Source organism: Pantherophis guttatus, chromosome 3, assembly GCF_059756535.1.
Source record: "Pantherophis guttatus breed Tessera chromosome 3, ASM5975653v1, whole genome shotgun sequence".
NCBI classification, from domain to species: Eukaryota; Metazoa; Chordata; class Lepidosauria; order Squamata; family Colubridae; genus Pantherophis; species Pantherophis guttatus.
Genome location: NC_142065.1, coordinates 213,234,436 through 213,250,116, shown reverse-complemented (window position 1 = coordinate 213,250,116; position 15,681 = coordinate 213,234,436). Strand labels below are relative to the sequence as shown.

Below are 15,681 nucleotides of genomic sequence, written 5' to 3'. Positions count from 1 at the left end.
TGATGGTAAGGTAATTCCCACAATTTCACATTCTCCTTGCCCAAATGTCAAGGAGTAGAAATTCCACTCCAATGGCAATGCTCTCCAGAATGAGTTCAGCACATGCTGCAATTCTTAATTGTATGGTTGATTTAATCTTCTCAGAAGTCTGTCACGCCGTCATTTCTTCCTCCGTGTCACTGTGCAATTATAAGGAGGGGATGAATTGCATCCTTCCAGGGTGTGAGCTGCTCCTTATCCGGAGGGAATGTGGTTCTACCAACTCAATACAATTTGAACCTTTTCTGACCCTCTGTAGATTCCCCATCCCGACCCTGATCCCATTGGAGATCTTTCCAATGAGATTCTTCTCAAAATAGCCAACACAGTTATAGGCCCCATCAACAAAGGGATAGAATCAAGATCATGTGAAGTGTTAATGCTACTTGATAATGCCTTGGTAAGGCCACACTTGGAATATTGCATCCAATTCTGGTTGCCACAGTACAAAAAAGATCTTAGAACGAGTGTAGGGAAGAGCAACAAACACAATTAGGGGACTGGAGGCTAACAAAGAACAGAAGGTGACTCTGTTGAGATGGTACCTAGCCCCGGCCAGACTAGCGAAGATATATCCCAATATACATCCCAATTGTTGGAAATGTGGCCACGGTCAAGGCACCTTCTTTCACATGTGGTGGACATGCCCGGAAGCAAAAGGATACTGGAATAAAATTAGGAGATGGTTATATGAAATAACTGATGAAGATATTGAATTAACACCAGAGATTTTCCTCCTGGGAATAATAAAGAAGCCATATAGAAAGGAAACGACACATTTAATGATCCATATAATTACAGCTGCTAGATTGGCATACGCACAGTATTGGAAAGAGAAAATTCAACCACCAGAAGAGCTTACAATTAAGAAAATACTCGAGTGCGCAGAGATGACTAAATTAACCTATGAATTAAATGATGAAAAGTCAGTTTACTATATGGTGTGGGAAAGGTGGTACAAGTGGTTGCATGATAGAATGAAAGAAAGATCTAAAGGTGTGTTAAATAATGGTTAAAAGTGAGTTAAAATGTCACCAAGTATTATCTATGTAAATAGTTAAAACACTGCACATCCGATACAAATTGAAAATCTATATTATGTTTATGTTGTTCTGTGTTATTATAAAAAAAAAAAGAACAGAAGGTGACTCGCCCATAACTAAAATTTGGATAGGGAGACATTGAACGGAAAGCCTCTGAAGCAACACAACACTTCGATCTAGAGGACTTCACCCATCGAGTGTCCTGTTGCTACCGCCATATTTCTTTTCTTTTTTAAAAATAATATATTTTTATTAAACATTTTTTAAAAAACAAACAAAAGGAAAGCTTTAACACTTTTTCTGTTTCAACAGTTTGGCATCCGACAACTATTTCATAGTTATACATTATTTCCCTCCTTTATTTCTACTATATCATTTATACATATACTTCTAATCTTTATTTACATATATACATAACAATACCATTGTACCCACTTTCATTTCTATGATTTTTGTTTTCTCATATTAACAATTATACTTCAACTCCTATTTCTACCGTTATTTAATTTTTCCCTTCCTTTTATCTCTCTCCTTTTTTAATAATAATAATAATTTTATTTCTATACCGCCCTTCTCCCGAAGGACTCAGGGCGGTGTACAGCCTAATTAAAAACAGAATAAACATCAATTTAAAATAATTTAAAAATATTAAATAAATTTGGCTTAATTTAAAACCCCAAAAATTTAAAACATCCAATTTAAAATTATATTGCTAACCCAGCCTGGCGGAACAATAGGGTCTTGAGTGCGCAGCGAAATACCCGGAGGTCGGAGATCTTACGCACTTCCGGGGGCAGTTCATTCCACAGGGCTGGAGCTCCCACAGAGAAGGCCCTCCCCCTGGGTGTCGCCAGCCGACATGACTTGGCCGATGGCACCCTGAGGAGACCCTCTCTGTGGGAGCGGACTGGCCGGTGGGAGGCTATTGGTGGCAGAAGACGGTCTCGAAGGTACCCGAGTCCTATGCCATGGAGCGCTTTGAAGGTGATAACCAACGCCTTGAATCGCACCCGGAAGACCACTGGGAGCCAGTGCAGCTCGCGCAGGAGGGGTGTCACGTGGGCGCAACGGGTTGCACCCATAACCACCCGCACGGCCGCATTCTGGACCAGTTGGAGCCTCCGAGTGCTCTTCAAGGGGAGCCCCATGTAGAGAGCATTGCAATAGTCCAACCGGGAGGTAACAAGGGCGTGAGTGACTGTGCGCAGGCTGTCCCGATCCAGAAAGGGCTGCAACTGGCGAATCAGGCGGACCTGATAAAAGGCCCCCCTGGCCACGGCCGTCATATGTTCTTCTAAAGACAGCCGTGCATCCAGGACACCCAGATTGCGAGCCCTCTCTGTGGGGGGCAACCATTCATACCATTTCTCCCACACTAAGTAATATTCTGTTTCCTCTTTTTCTTGTATCTCCTTTGTTAATTTATCCATCTCCGCACATTCCAAAACTTTTCTAATCGGATTTTCTTCAGATGGTATATTGTCATTTTTCCAATTCTGAGCATAAATTATTCTTGCTGCTGTGGTAATATGGATGATTAAATATTGTATTTCTTTTTCGTATGACCCTGGAAGTATTCCTAATAAATACGTTTCTGGCCTCATCTCTATCTTTTGTTTGGTTATTTCTTCTAATTGTGATCTGATTCTACTCCAATATTGTTTTGCTTTGTGGCAGGACCACCACATGTGGTAATAGGTTCCCTTTTGCTGTTTGCATTTCCAACACGTTGGTGAGGTATTTGGAAACGTCTTTCTACCACCATTTTTCTACCATCATATTTCTGGTTTGTTTATTTTAAGAAGCAGAATTAAGGCTAAGGCTTGGTGCAAGAAAGAAGATGTCCAATTTGGTACAGGGAAAAGGTATAACAACTTGGGGAGAGCCCAAAGGTGCTTTTTCAGGAGGCAACTGGTCTTTCTTGGTTGTTTTTTTGGAAGACGTTTTGCTTCTCATCCAAGAAGCTTCTTCAGCTCTCACAGGATAGTGGGGAATGGAAGGATTGATACTCCTTGCAGACACAGCTGGTCCTTTGCCTCTTTTTAGAGAGTCGTTGAGGCCACTTGGAGGTTTATCTGTGTCCTCAGGGTCAACTGAGTGGTGCAAATGGATTCTGTAGTCTGCAATTGTTTTCTTCTGGAAATCCATTTCTGCTCCCACACCATTCAAAGGCTGTTCATCCCAAATTGTAAAATTGCTAAAAGGGATTTGGGACAACCATGACCTTGATGACTGAGAATCTCTACAATCTTGGGGAGAGATTTTGTCCGGCTGACTCTAGAGCAGAGGTGGGAAACAATGGCCCCTTAAAGACGTGTGGACTTCAACTCCCAGAATTTCAAGAAAGCACCTGAATTTACAGCATCCCTATGGTCACCTAGTGGTGAAAAATGGTCATAAGTTGCTTTTTCCAATGCTACTGTAACATCAAGCGGTCACTAAAGGAGCGGTTGTAAGTCAAGAACTACCTGTAGTGTTCAAAAGTTTTCTCCTCTGCCTTGTGGTTGAAAACAAACAAACACACACCTCTTTTAATTCCAAAAGTCGGCAATCATTATGTAGCCACTGAGGCAAATCAGATGTCAAACAGTCTTTCTGGAGTTGTATAATTCTTTTAAAAGCAACCGTCCATGCCTGTAAAGCAGGGGTGTCAAACTTGATTTCATTGAGGTCTGCATCAGGGTTGTGTTTGACCTTGGGGGGGGGCAGGGTGCATGTGGCCAGGGTGGGGTGGCCAGCTTGACATCATCCATGTCGGGGGGGCACCTGTGGTAGCCTGAGTGTTCTGCCAGAAAAACAGGTTCCTGAGCTCCGTTTTTGACTGCAACGGCTTCCTTCAACCCTCTGCCAGAAAAAATGGAGGCGACCTTCCTGAGCTCCATTTTTGCTGGCAGAGACAACATGGACTGATCCTTTGCTGTTTCTAGGGTGGCCCTGCAGGCCAGATCTAAGCACCCAGTGGGCCAGATCCGGCTCCTGGGCCTCGAGTTTGACACCCCTGCTGTAAAGAGTCACCATTCTTGATGGTGCGTTCCAAGGAATGGATTGTTACTAAACGAATGGTTACAAGTTGAGGACTACCTGTATTCATGGTTCCCTGGATCCATCCAGATAATCCTTCTTAGTTACTTCAAAAGATCCTTGATGAACAGGAGATAATGTGGAGGACCAGAGCATCGTTTCTGTGTCCTCAACACTTACACGTAAATCAGATGGATTCCATACATTTGGACCAGACTTTCTGGATAAACAGTTCAGTAGATCCTACATCATGAGTAGCAGTCATGCTGGCAGGAACGTGAGCACCTCCGATCCAAGTGTCTTGCAAATCCAGTGATCTTCAGGTGATCTTCAGCCAGCCAGTGACTTTCCCTAGGTAGAGAAGTGGCAAGGTAAAGGGGAGGAGCTTTTGATGGTGGATAAAGTATTAGCGAGATGGTTTACCACACCTATTTTCTGGAGGCAACCATCGATCTTCTCAGTTGTACCTCCCAAAGGGGAAGGCAAGACGACTCAACCATAGGCATATATATCATTGTTCACAAATGTTCCAGTTCTTTTGGATAAGGTAAGTCGACTGCTTCATCAGGTCCTCCAGGGTTCACTCGAGGGTGTCAAGGAAGAAGGAGAACCTCCGACCATGAAGACCTACCTTGTCGTTCTTGGTCTGCTGTTTCTGCTTAAAAATGAAGGTAAGCCCACAATACTAACTAGACCAACACAATTGACTGCCAAAGTTAGCTTCGGGCAGTGATAAAGTTACCCAACTCTAGTTTTGATCTGTCCATTGACCTATTTCTATTTGGAAGTATTATGTGTTGGGAGAGGTAGAACATTTCAAGGGTTCCGGTTCTACCAGTTGTTCAGTTGCTAAGTCATATCCAACTCTTTGCAACTGGATGGAGCTTAGAACACCAGGACCTCATGTCTTCCACCATTTCTGACACTATCTAACCCTCTGCTATCTCCCTGCTCCTTTGGCCTTCCATCTTTCCCGACATCAGAGTCTTCTCCGAGGAGTCCTCTCTTCCCATTTGGTGGCCAAAGGATTTGAGCTTCCGTTTCTGTCCTTCCAAGGAACAGTCAGGGCTGGTTTATTTTAGGATCGATTGATTGGACCTCCTTGCAGTCCAAGTTGAAGACTCTCAAGAATCTTCTCAAACGCTAAAACCATATAATTGGAGGAAGCCATTCATAGGAAAGCAAAGTTCACCCTCTTTCTTCATGTAAGGATCTAAAATTCTCAAAAACTTTGACAGAGATAAAAAGCTTTATTAAGTATTATGATTAAAAATATGAGAGCTAATGCAAAGTAAAAGAAGGTAAAAATAATACAGAAACAATATTGCAAAGAAAAAAAGTGGTTTTATATAAAACATTAATTTCCCTGTTTATGTCCTTAGAGGCTATATTAGAAATAAAATTAATAAATAATAATTTTATTAATAAATAAATAAATAAATAAATAAATAAATAAATAAATATTACCACCGTGAGCTTAGCCTGAATCTACTGCTTGGCTCACCAGTTGACTGCAAAAAGCTTGATTCTTACAGTCTACTTTTAAGGAATAGCTGTCTGGAGTACATATGGGCAATCCCATGATATCTCCTTTCTATGGAGAGGAGAGCGCCCAGGATCCACTCTCTGGCTGCTGATCTCAGCCGTAATGCCATCCTTGCTCCTACAGGGACATGTAGCTTACCATGTCCACACCAGAAGTCACAAACTGTAAAGTAAAAGAGGTGAAGATTTGTCCTGTCCAACTCTAGTGGTGGTGCTTATCTCTGTTTCTTGACCAAAGAAGACAACGTTGTCAAAATCAATTTCTGTGGTCATGTGGCCAACAAGACCAGAAGGCACAGAATGCTGCTACTTTCCCACCAAACTGGTACCTTATTTATTTAGCGTATGGCTGGTCACACACAATATTAAAACACTTCATTTTTACAGGTTAAAACAATTAAAACATTAAAAAAAAGAGCCGTAAAAAAACCCAAGAGGAAAACAGAAATAACATTTCAGAGTTTAATCTCGAGTTTGGAGATCCAGTCAGTAGCTGTCGTTGTTACGCAGAGGAAGTCCCTAAAATCTCCTGGATACCTTCTGTTAGAGCATTCCCTCACTATATGTTGGATAGTCTGTCGGGGCCCCCCGCAATCGCATTGTGCTGAAGGTGTCTTTCCCCATTTATACAGGGAGTCGGCACACGCACCATGAGTCGTTCTAATTCTATTGTATGTCACCCATATGTGTCAGGGTAGATTAAATCCTGGAGGTATACTATTAGGATTGGTACCTACTATTAGGACTGGTACCTATTTATCTACTCGCATTTGGATGCTTTTGAACTGCTAGGTGGGCAGGAGTTGAGGCAAGTAACGGGAGCTCACCCTGTCTCATGGCACTCAGGTCTCAAACACAGCCTCTCAGCTTTCCAGCTGACAAACTCGACATCTTTAACTGCTGATCCTCCTTTAAAGTACAATAACAGTATAAACTGTTGATTTTGATCCTAGACTAGCAAGCAAAAGCTGAAAAGGTTCAAGATAAGGCTATTATATCAGTTGGGGATTCAGAGGTCAAACCACATCTGGAAATGTTGGGAAAGGATATTTTCCAGACGTCGCTTTCCAGAGCTGAAATGCTCTTTCCTTATTCCCCTCCTTCCTTCTCGCCTTCTGCAGTTTCCCCGCTGACCTGCTTCATGTGTGAGAACCAGCCCACCAACCTGCGGTGTCTCCGTTTCCGAGAGTGCAGTGAGGAAGAAGTCTTCTGCGTAACTGCTGTGGCCTCATATGAATTTGGTACGCTTCAGGCAGCTGGTTGTTGACCGGTTGAGATGAAAATAATCTGGGCATCAGTTGTTTGGCATCAGTAGGGTTGCCCTACCCCAAAGGCAGGGCAGCTGCATAGAGAGAGAGACAGAGAGAGAGAGAGAGAGAGGGAGGGGGAGGGGAAGGGAGGGAGAGAAAGAGAGGGAAAGAGAGGGAGAGAGGGAGAGAGAACACACAGAGAGAAACAGAGAGAGAAAAGAGAGAGAAACAGAGAGAGAAAAATAGAGAAAGAGAGAAAAGACAGAGAGAGAAACAGAGAAGAAAAATAGAGAGAGAGAGAAAGAGAAAAAAGAGGGAGAGAGAAACAGAGAGAAAAATAAAGAGAGAGAAAGAGAAAGAGAGAGAGGAAGAGAGAGACGGAGAGACAGAGAGAGAGAGGGGGAGGGAGAGGGAGGGAGAGAAAGAGAGAAAGAGAGAGAGGGAGGGAGGGAGAGAACACACAGAGAGAAACAGAGAAAAGAGAGAGAAACAGAGAGAGAAAAATAGAGAAAGAGAGAAAAGAGAGAGAGAGAAACAGAGAAAAATAGAGAGAGAGAGAAAGAGAGAAAAGAGAGAGAGAAAAATAGAGAGAGAGAAAGAGAGAAAGAGAGAGAGAGAGAAAGAGAGACAGAGAGACAGAGAGAGGGGGAGGGAGAGGGAGGGAGAGAAAGAGAGAGAAAGAGGGAGGGAGGGAGGGAGAGAACATACAGAGAGAAATACAAAGAGAAACAGAGAGAAAAGAGAGAGAGAGAAACAGAGAGAGAAAAATAGAGAGAGAAAGAGAGAAAGAGAGAGAGAGAGAGAAAGAGAGAGAGAGAGAGACAGAGAGAGAGAGAGAAAGAGAGAGAGATTATAGGGATCCAAGGCAGAAGAAGATACCAGACAGATTGGAAAAACTCTAAGGTCCCTTCCATCCTTAAGTTCTATGTTGAGCACCAATAGAATAACAAAATAACCAATAGAATAACAGAATAACAGAGTCAGAAGGGACCTTGGAGGTCTTCTAGTCCAACTCCCTCTCAAGCAAGAGACCCTATACCAGTGATGGCACAGAAACATCATGCACGCGCATTCGTTGGGGCCACACTCCGGAAAAGCTGAACTTCCGGGTTCTAGCACGCATGCACACCGGACGATCAGCTGGCTGGTGCATGCGCAGGCCGGTTTTCGGCCCTGCAGCGCATGCGAAGGGATTGTGCTCCGGAAAAGCCAAACTTTTGAATTCTTGCGTGCATGCACACCTGACAAACAGCTGGCTGCCTGCATGCACACACCGGTTTTTGGCACTGTCAAAACTGCGGGTTCGCAGGGTTTCAGGAGAACCTCTAGCTAAGATTCTGTGCAGTTCGGAGAACCCCCAAATCCCACTCCTGACTGGGCCTGCCCCCACCCTGCCCTGCTCCTCCCAGGAGTCCCCCGTGGCCCGTTTTGGATGCAGGTAAGTGCAGGGTGCGCGCAGAGGTTTGGGGAGGGTAAAAAACTACTGGAAGTTCGGGAAAAGGCCCCATTTCTCACCTCTAGAGGGCCTCCGGAGCCTGGGGAGGCCGTTTTTGCCTTCCCGGAGGCTCGAGAAAAGCCTCCGGAGCCTGGGGAGGGCAAAAATGCCCCCCGCCCCGCTGTGGTGCAGGAGGCTAACTAGGCCACGCCCACGATGGCCATGCCCAGGCAGAGAACCCCTTGCTAAAATTTTTGAAGCCCACCCCTGGATGTGTATCTAAATCATCTGCAAGAATCATGTTTTTCTCAGGCCTCAGTGAGGATTTCAGAAATCATAGATAATTCCTTTTTTTTTTTTTTTTATTGAAAAGGTTTTCAAATACAAATTTTTCCCCCTTTTCCCCCCCCTCCCCCCCCTCCCTAACCCCCCCTCCCCACCCTTCCCCCCCTGTGACTTCTTCGTAACAAAAAAAAACCCTAATTCATAACAGATTACTTACTCCCTCCTCAAAATACTGACCTTTACTTACTAAAAGTATTATAAATCCCCCTTTATCCATACATTTCAGAAAAGAAGAAGAGAGAAAAAAAAAAACAAAAAAAACCAAACACATTATACTATAACTATTATAAAATAACTCTAATTTAGCATAATAGTGTTTTATATCTATGCATTATTGCAACAATTCAAAACCACCTTCCACTTTAAAACTATACAATAAGTCCTACTTTAATAACATTTCAAAGCGGGCTCCCCATAAAATCTAATTTAACATTTATTCCACTCTATCCATTTCCTCCACTCCCCTAAATGTATCACTTAAAAATCCCTTTTCTTAAACTAATCAGTCTGAAGCTAGCTTATTCACCCACTGTCTTACAAATTTACCATACACAACAATTCTTGATATCTTTAATTCACTGCCCACACTACTTAAAAATATATATATATATATATTCCATTATATCTAAGTAAAAAAAGAAAAGACAATAACTTTAAATTTATAGTCCATATAATATCTTCTTGAAGTCTTTCCACTGGATTGTTAAAACCAACATCCATAATAGGGTGACATAGCTTGCGGATGCAACAGTTTATTCAAGATCTCCAATCATATCTGCCCCCATCAGTAGTAAACATCTTCTTATATATATAAAAGTAAAAACAACCGCCCGAGTGACATTATAATTGTATTCCATATAATAATAATTGTGGGTTTCATCAGGATTATTAATTTCCATCATCGTATTGGGTAACAACCCGATCTTCTGCATGTCCCAATGTGATTCTCTTGCCTTATAATTCAAGATAATTATAATATATTTATCAACACAAAAAGAAGTTTCAAAGTAGATAATTCAAAACCATCAATTTGAGGCTCTTTCCATGTCCCAAAATTACGGCAATGCAGAGATCTGCCACTATCCTCAGGATGATATTGACCAATATGTCGCCTCCTCTATGTTTTCACATAATCATTCATATTTTAAAATCACTGGCTTCACTGTTGCTTGGGTTAGAAATTTCTATTTTTGTACAACCTATTTCTTTTTTTGTTTTCTTTTTGTGGGTTTGACCTCCATCCTAATTTTTTGTGTCTCGCATTTCTTTTTTATCCCTTGTATATCCTCTAATTGGTTTCCATGCTTGTCCTTGCCTTGATAAGTCATCACATTAAAATCAGATGGCACTTCTCTCAAATTTGTAGATAATCCAGCTGGGGTATCCGATAAATCCAAAGGCAATTTATCTGGTACAGTCTCTGTCTTTAGTTCCAGCTCCTTCTGCTTATCCTGTATTATATCTGAAGACGTTAAATTCATTTTCAACCTATTTTGATAAAATTCTTCCGCCCTTTCAACAGTATTTAACTGGTATCTTTCTCCTTGATATCTCAATATAATACCAACTGGGACGTCCCACCGGAATTGAATATTTCTCCTTTTTAACTCAGACACCAGAAAGCCAAATTTCTTCCTTTCCATTAGTATCTTAGGTGGGAGTTCCTTGTAAATCCAAATCTTTCTTCCATACAATTGCAAATTAGAATTGAAGGAATTTTGCACAATTTTATTCCTAATTTCTTTATCTGAAAAATAAATTACCACATCTCTAGGCAATTGCCTTTGCTTGGCAGTCCAGGAGTTTATTCGATAAGCTCTGTCAATCCTACAAAACACTTCCTCAGGTTGAATCTTTAAAATCCCAGCTAGAAATTCAGAAGATATTTTCCTTAAGTCATCTCTGTTATTTTCCTGCAAACCTCTAAGTCTTATTGCATATTCTGTGAAATTATATTGTATCTTTAGAACCTCTTTTTGAATCCTCTGTTCCAGATATTCTACATTACCAGACTTTTGGTCAGCATCCATTTTAAATTTTTCTTCTGAACTATAATCCTGAATATTTAACAAATCATTTTCAATTTTTTGAATTCTATTGTCCAATTTATCTTGAATTTCATCCATTTTTGACTCTAGTAAATTAGTATTTGTATCCAACCGAATCATGAATTCTGACAATTTTAAAATTTTTTGCTGCAAAAAGTCAAACTTGGATTTCACCAATTCCTTAGTTTCCTGCTTAAATTTTTCAAGTTGCTGATTTACAATCTCATCCCTTCTTTCAATCTCCTCTAAGAGAAATTCTATTATATTAAAATCAGGTTTCTGGGACTGAAGAGTTAAAACTTGTTCCTTTAAATTCTTAGTGGGGGAATCCCCCCCACCTATTTGTTTGTCTGACTTCACAAGCCTCAGTGCCATGTTTCCGCCTAAGCAGGCTTTGTTAGAAGAAGAAAAAAAAAAAACAAGACAAAAGACTTCCAGCCAGCAACACTCAAGCCTCCAGGGAAAAAAGAGAAAAACAAAAACAGGAGCGGAGTTTTGTCTACAAATGTAGCCAGTGGTATTTATTCCGCTACATTGTAATAATAAAAAACGGAAGAACTTTCCCTCTCAAACTCTTCTCCAGCCGCGGCAGACGCCATTTTAAAAAGAAACTTTTTTCCTCTTTCTCTTCCTCTATTCTCTTAAGTAATTTTTAAAAGATAAGTAAAATACTTGCGCTTCAGTATTACAGGTCCAGCTCACATTTTCTTTGAGTAATCTGTCAAATTCGCAGGCTTGCTTTTGACGCCTGGCTCTGCATTAGCAGAGGTCTCCCAAAGCCCGGAGCAGCGGCTGGGGATATGGGGCATCTCATCCGCTCCATCCCAAAAGTAAAAGAAAAACTTTTGGGACTCTGCAGAGAGTTCTACCCACCCCTGCCGGCTCTATCTCCGTTTCCTCATGGGAACGGAGTTTTTTCGAGCCGCCGTTCCGTTGTGAAGGCGGCTCTGACAGGCAGTGGAAGCTGACGATCCCAAAGGAACGTCTGGCGGCAGCCAGCAGCAAACAGGAAGTCCATCATAGATAATTCCTTGTGTAAGTTTAATTAACTGACCCACTGATGGGCAGATATTCACCGATGGGCAGAGACATTAATGCTCCAGGCTTATGTTCTTATGGCTTTATCTACGTTGGTGCAACCAGTTTGGATAATGCAACCTTTGGCTCCAAGGGATGTAGCTAAATTGTTTTGTTTTGTTTGTTTGTTTGCTTGTTTTATTAAATTTATATACCGCCCTACTCCCGAAGGACTCAGGGAGGTGAACAGGCACAAAATAAAATACATAAATACAAAAGTTAGAAACATAATTAAAACCAAATTAAATAATTTAGCCCAAGACAATTAAAATCCCAATAATTTAAAACAAATTAAAATTCCAATTTAAAAATTTAAAAGAAAGGGGAGAAAATTACGCCAGGCCGGCTTGCTGGAATAGGAGGGTCTTAAGAGCACGGTGGAAAGTGTGCAGATCCGGGATCTGTTGTGACGTTGTGATGCATCTTTTCACAATGTTTACACAGCTGTTGTCCAAAGTTCAACAGAGTTGGAAGGAACCATATTGATCTTATGTCCTACCCAAGATAAGAATGGATACTCAACCTGTACGAGGTAGTCCTCGACTTATGGCCAAAAGTTCTGTGGCTAAGCAAGGCAGTTGTTAAAGTGAATTTTGCCCCGTTTTACGGTCTTTCTTGCCGCAGTTGTTAAGTGAAACACTGCAGTTCAGTGAGCAACACGGTTGTTAAGTGAATCTGGCTTCCCCACTGACTTTTTCTTGTCAGGCTGCCAAAGGGACACTGCAACCATCGTAAATATGAGTCCGTTGCCAAGCGTCTGAATTTTGATCATGTGACCACAGGGATGCTGCAATGGTCGTAAGTGTGAAAAACAGGCATAAGTCCCTTTTTTTTCAGTGCTCTTGTAACTTCAGACAGTCAATAAACGAACTGTTGTAAGTCTAAAACTACTAGTATGTAAAATTCTCCAATGGTAGGATTGCAATGGCTTCAGGAGATTTCCACTTGTGAATAGCTTTCATGGGCAGGAAATTCCTCCTTATTTTGAGTTTAGATCTCTTTTTATAAGGATTCCCATGTTGGTTCTTCTCAGTGGTGAAATGTAAAATTTGTTACTACTGGTTCTGTGGGCATGGCTTGGTGGTGGTGGTGGGGGGTAATGTGACTGGGTGGGCATAATCAACTTTTTTTTTTTACTTTTAAAAGCATTTTTTCTACAACCTCTTCGGCTGAAGAGGTTGTAAAAAAAATGCTTTTAAAAGCCTCTGATGATCCCAGCTGAGTTGCCTGATTGTCAGAGGCTTTTTTTTCTTTTAAAAACATTTTTTCTACAACGTCTTTGGCCGAAGAGGTTGTAGAAAAAATGCTTTTAAAAGCCTCTGACAATCCCAGCTGAGTTGCCTGATCTTCAGAGGCTTTTTTTCTTTTAAAAGCCTCTGATGATCCCAGCTGAGTTGCCTGATCGTCAGAGGCTTTTTTTCTTTTAAAAACATTTTTTCTACAACGTCTTTGGCCGAAGAGGTTGTAGAAAAAATGCTTTTAAAAGCCTCTGACAATCCCAGTTGAGTTGCCTGATCTTCAGAGGCTTTTTTTCTTTTAAAAGCCTCTGATGATCCCAGCTGAGTTGCCTGATCGTCAGAGGCTTTTTTTTAACTTTTAAAAACATTTTTTCTACAATGTCTTTGGCCGAAGAGGTTGTAGAAAAAATGCTTTTAAAAGCTTCTGACAATCCCAGCTGAGTTGCCTGATCTTCAGAGGCTTTTTTTCTTTTAAAAGCCTCTGACGATCCCAGCTGAGTTGCCTGATCGTCAGAGGCTTTTTTTTAACTTTTAAAAACATTTTTTTCTACAACCTCTTCGGCCGAAGAGGTCGTAGAAAAAATGCTTTTAAAAGCCTCTGACGATCCCAGCTGAGCCGTGCAATCATCGGAGGCTTTTTAAAAAATTTTAAAAGCATTTCTTCGGCTGAAGAGGTTGTAGAAAAAATGCTTTAAAAAATAAAAAAACAGCCTCTGATGATCGTGCAGCTCAGCTGGGCATGTGGGGGGGGGGGGCAGGGTTTTTTGCTACCAGTTCTCCAAACCACCCTCTGCCATTGCTACCGGATTGGATGATCCGGTCCGAACCGGGAACATTTCACCCCTGGTTCTTCTCCTACGGCCAGGTACTCTGGAGAATAAATCTACACCCTGTTCCCTGGTGTATTCAAGTATTGGAGGACTTCTGTCTTCTCTTCTTTAAATTAAAACACCCCAGTTATTTTCACCATTCTTCATAGAATAGTTGGGTTCTCCAAACCCGTCACCACCTGGTCCTCCTCTTTGTGGCAGCCCCTCAAATATGAGAAAACCTAATGAAAAGAAGGACTAAGAGTGACATGATAGCGGTCTTCCCATATTTGAGGGGCTGCCACAAAGAAGAGGGAGGGGGGGAGTTTCAACCTATTCTCCAAAGCACTTGAAGGAAGAACAAGAAGCAACGGATGGAAACTAATCAAAGAGAGGAGCAACTTGGAATTAAGGAGAAACTTCCTAATTGTGAGGACAATTAACCAGTGGAACAGAAGTTGCCTCCAGAAGTTGTGGATGCTTCAACAATGGAGGTTTTTAAGAAGAGATTGGACAACTCTTTGTCTGAAATGGTATAGGGTTTCCTGCTTGAGTAGAGGGTTGGACTAGAAGACCTCCAAGGTGTTAGAGTTTGTTGCAGCAATCAAATCCAGAAAGCACACACAGGTAACTGATTCAGCAGGATTCCTTAACTTCTCTTTATATATAGTATAACACATAAGAAAATGTACAATACCAAAATCAGGTTCTTCCAACGTGGTAGAGAGTACAAGCAGACACAGGCAGAGGAGAGAAGAGTTTCAGTTTCAATTCTCAGCACAGTACTTAGAGCTACAGAGCCACACCCAGGCTCCTTCCTGTCTCAGCTCCTATTGGCTGACCTTGTTACTAAGCTCTATTCATCGGCTGACTGTGTTACCATGTCTCTGCCAGTCATGAATTCTCTGGCACAAGGTCCCTTCTAACTCTGTTGTTGTCTTCAAATTGAGTGGAATTGCTGTCAATGAACTCAGACTTCAATCCTTGTAGTCATGTTGATGCATTTGTACTCAAAATATATCAATTTACCACACTTTCATTTTCTTCCTTGTGTCCTTCAGGTATGATGACCTTCAAAAAGAGAATCACCAAGAGATGCTCAGCCTTTTGCCCAGATCTTCAGATGGCATTGGGATTTGCTTCGTTTGGGACCTCTTGTTGCCAACGATCCTGGTGTAATATTTGGGGATCTCTAGGGGAGAGGAATGCCACTCAGGGATGGGAATGGCCAACCATTGACCTGACCAGATCTTTTTATGACGGAACTTGAAGAAGAGTAAGAAGTTACCAAAGAAAAACAGGAGCTTCTTGGCTTTCATATCTTTGCAGGGGTTCCAGAAGAGGGATGCAGGGGGAAGAGATGGAGCCAAATTTTATCCACTTATCCAGAACATCTTTAGAACAAGTCCCATCTCCTCATTTTGTGTTTTTATAAATAGGCAAATGTTATAAGATTTACTGAGTAGCAAAATCCTTTGCCTGACAGCTCTACTTTTCAATCTCTGGTACTTTGTGATATGCCCATGTCCAAAATGGTCTACTATAGCTTCCCCACACAAAGAAGCGCTGAAATTTAGAGTCTCAAGTCAAAAATCATCTACCATAGCTTCTCCCACTCAAAGAAATTCTGAAATTTAGGACCTCACATCAAAGATGGTCTACCATTGCTTCTCCCACTTGAAGTTATGAAATTTAGGGCATCAAAAATGAAGCCCGGTAGCTTCTCCTACTCACTGAAGCTCTGAAATTTAGGGTCACAAGTCAAAAAATGATTTACCTCAGCCTTTCCCATTCAAGAAATCTGAAATTTGGGGTCTCACATCCAAAATTA

At 41.5% G+C, this 15,681-nt stretch overlaps 1 protein-coding gene across 1 annotated transcript; it reads left to right on the top strand.

The window, feature by feature from the left end:
- Window positions 1-4,464: 4,464 nt before the first annotated feature.
- LOC117666907 (lymphocyte antigen 6E-like) lies at window positions 4,465-15,308 on the top strand. Its single transcript, XM_034419930.2, has 3 exons — window positions 4,465-4,774; window positions 6,770-6,889; window positions 14,912-15,308. The coding sequence occupies exons 1-3, from the start codon at window positions 4,723-4,725 to the stop codon at window positions 15,118-15,120; spliced, it is 381 nt and encodes a 126-aa protein (XP_034275821.2). The 5' UTR covers window positions 4,465-4,722; the 3' UTR covers window positions 15,121-15,308.
- Window positions 15,309-15,681: the final 373 nt, after the last annotated feature.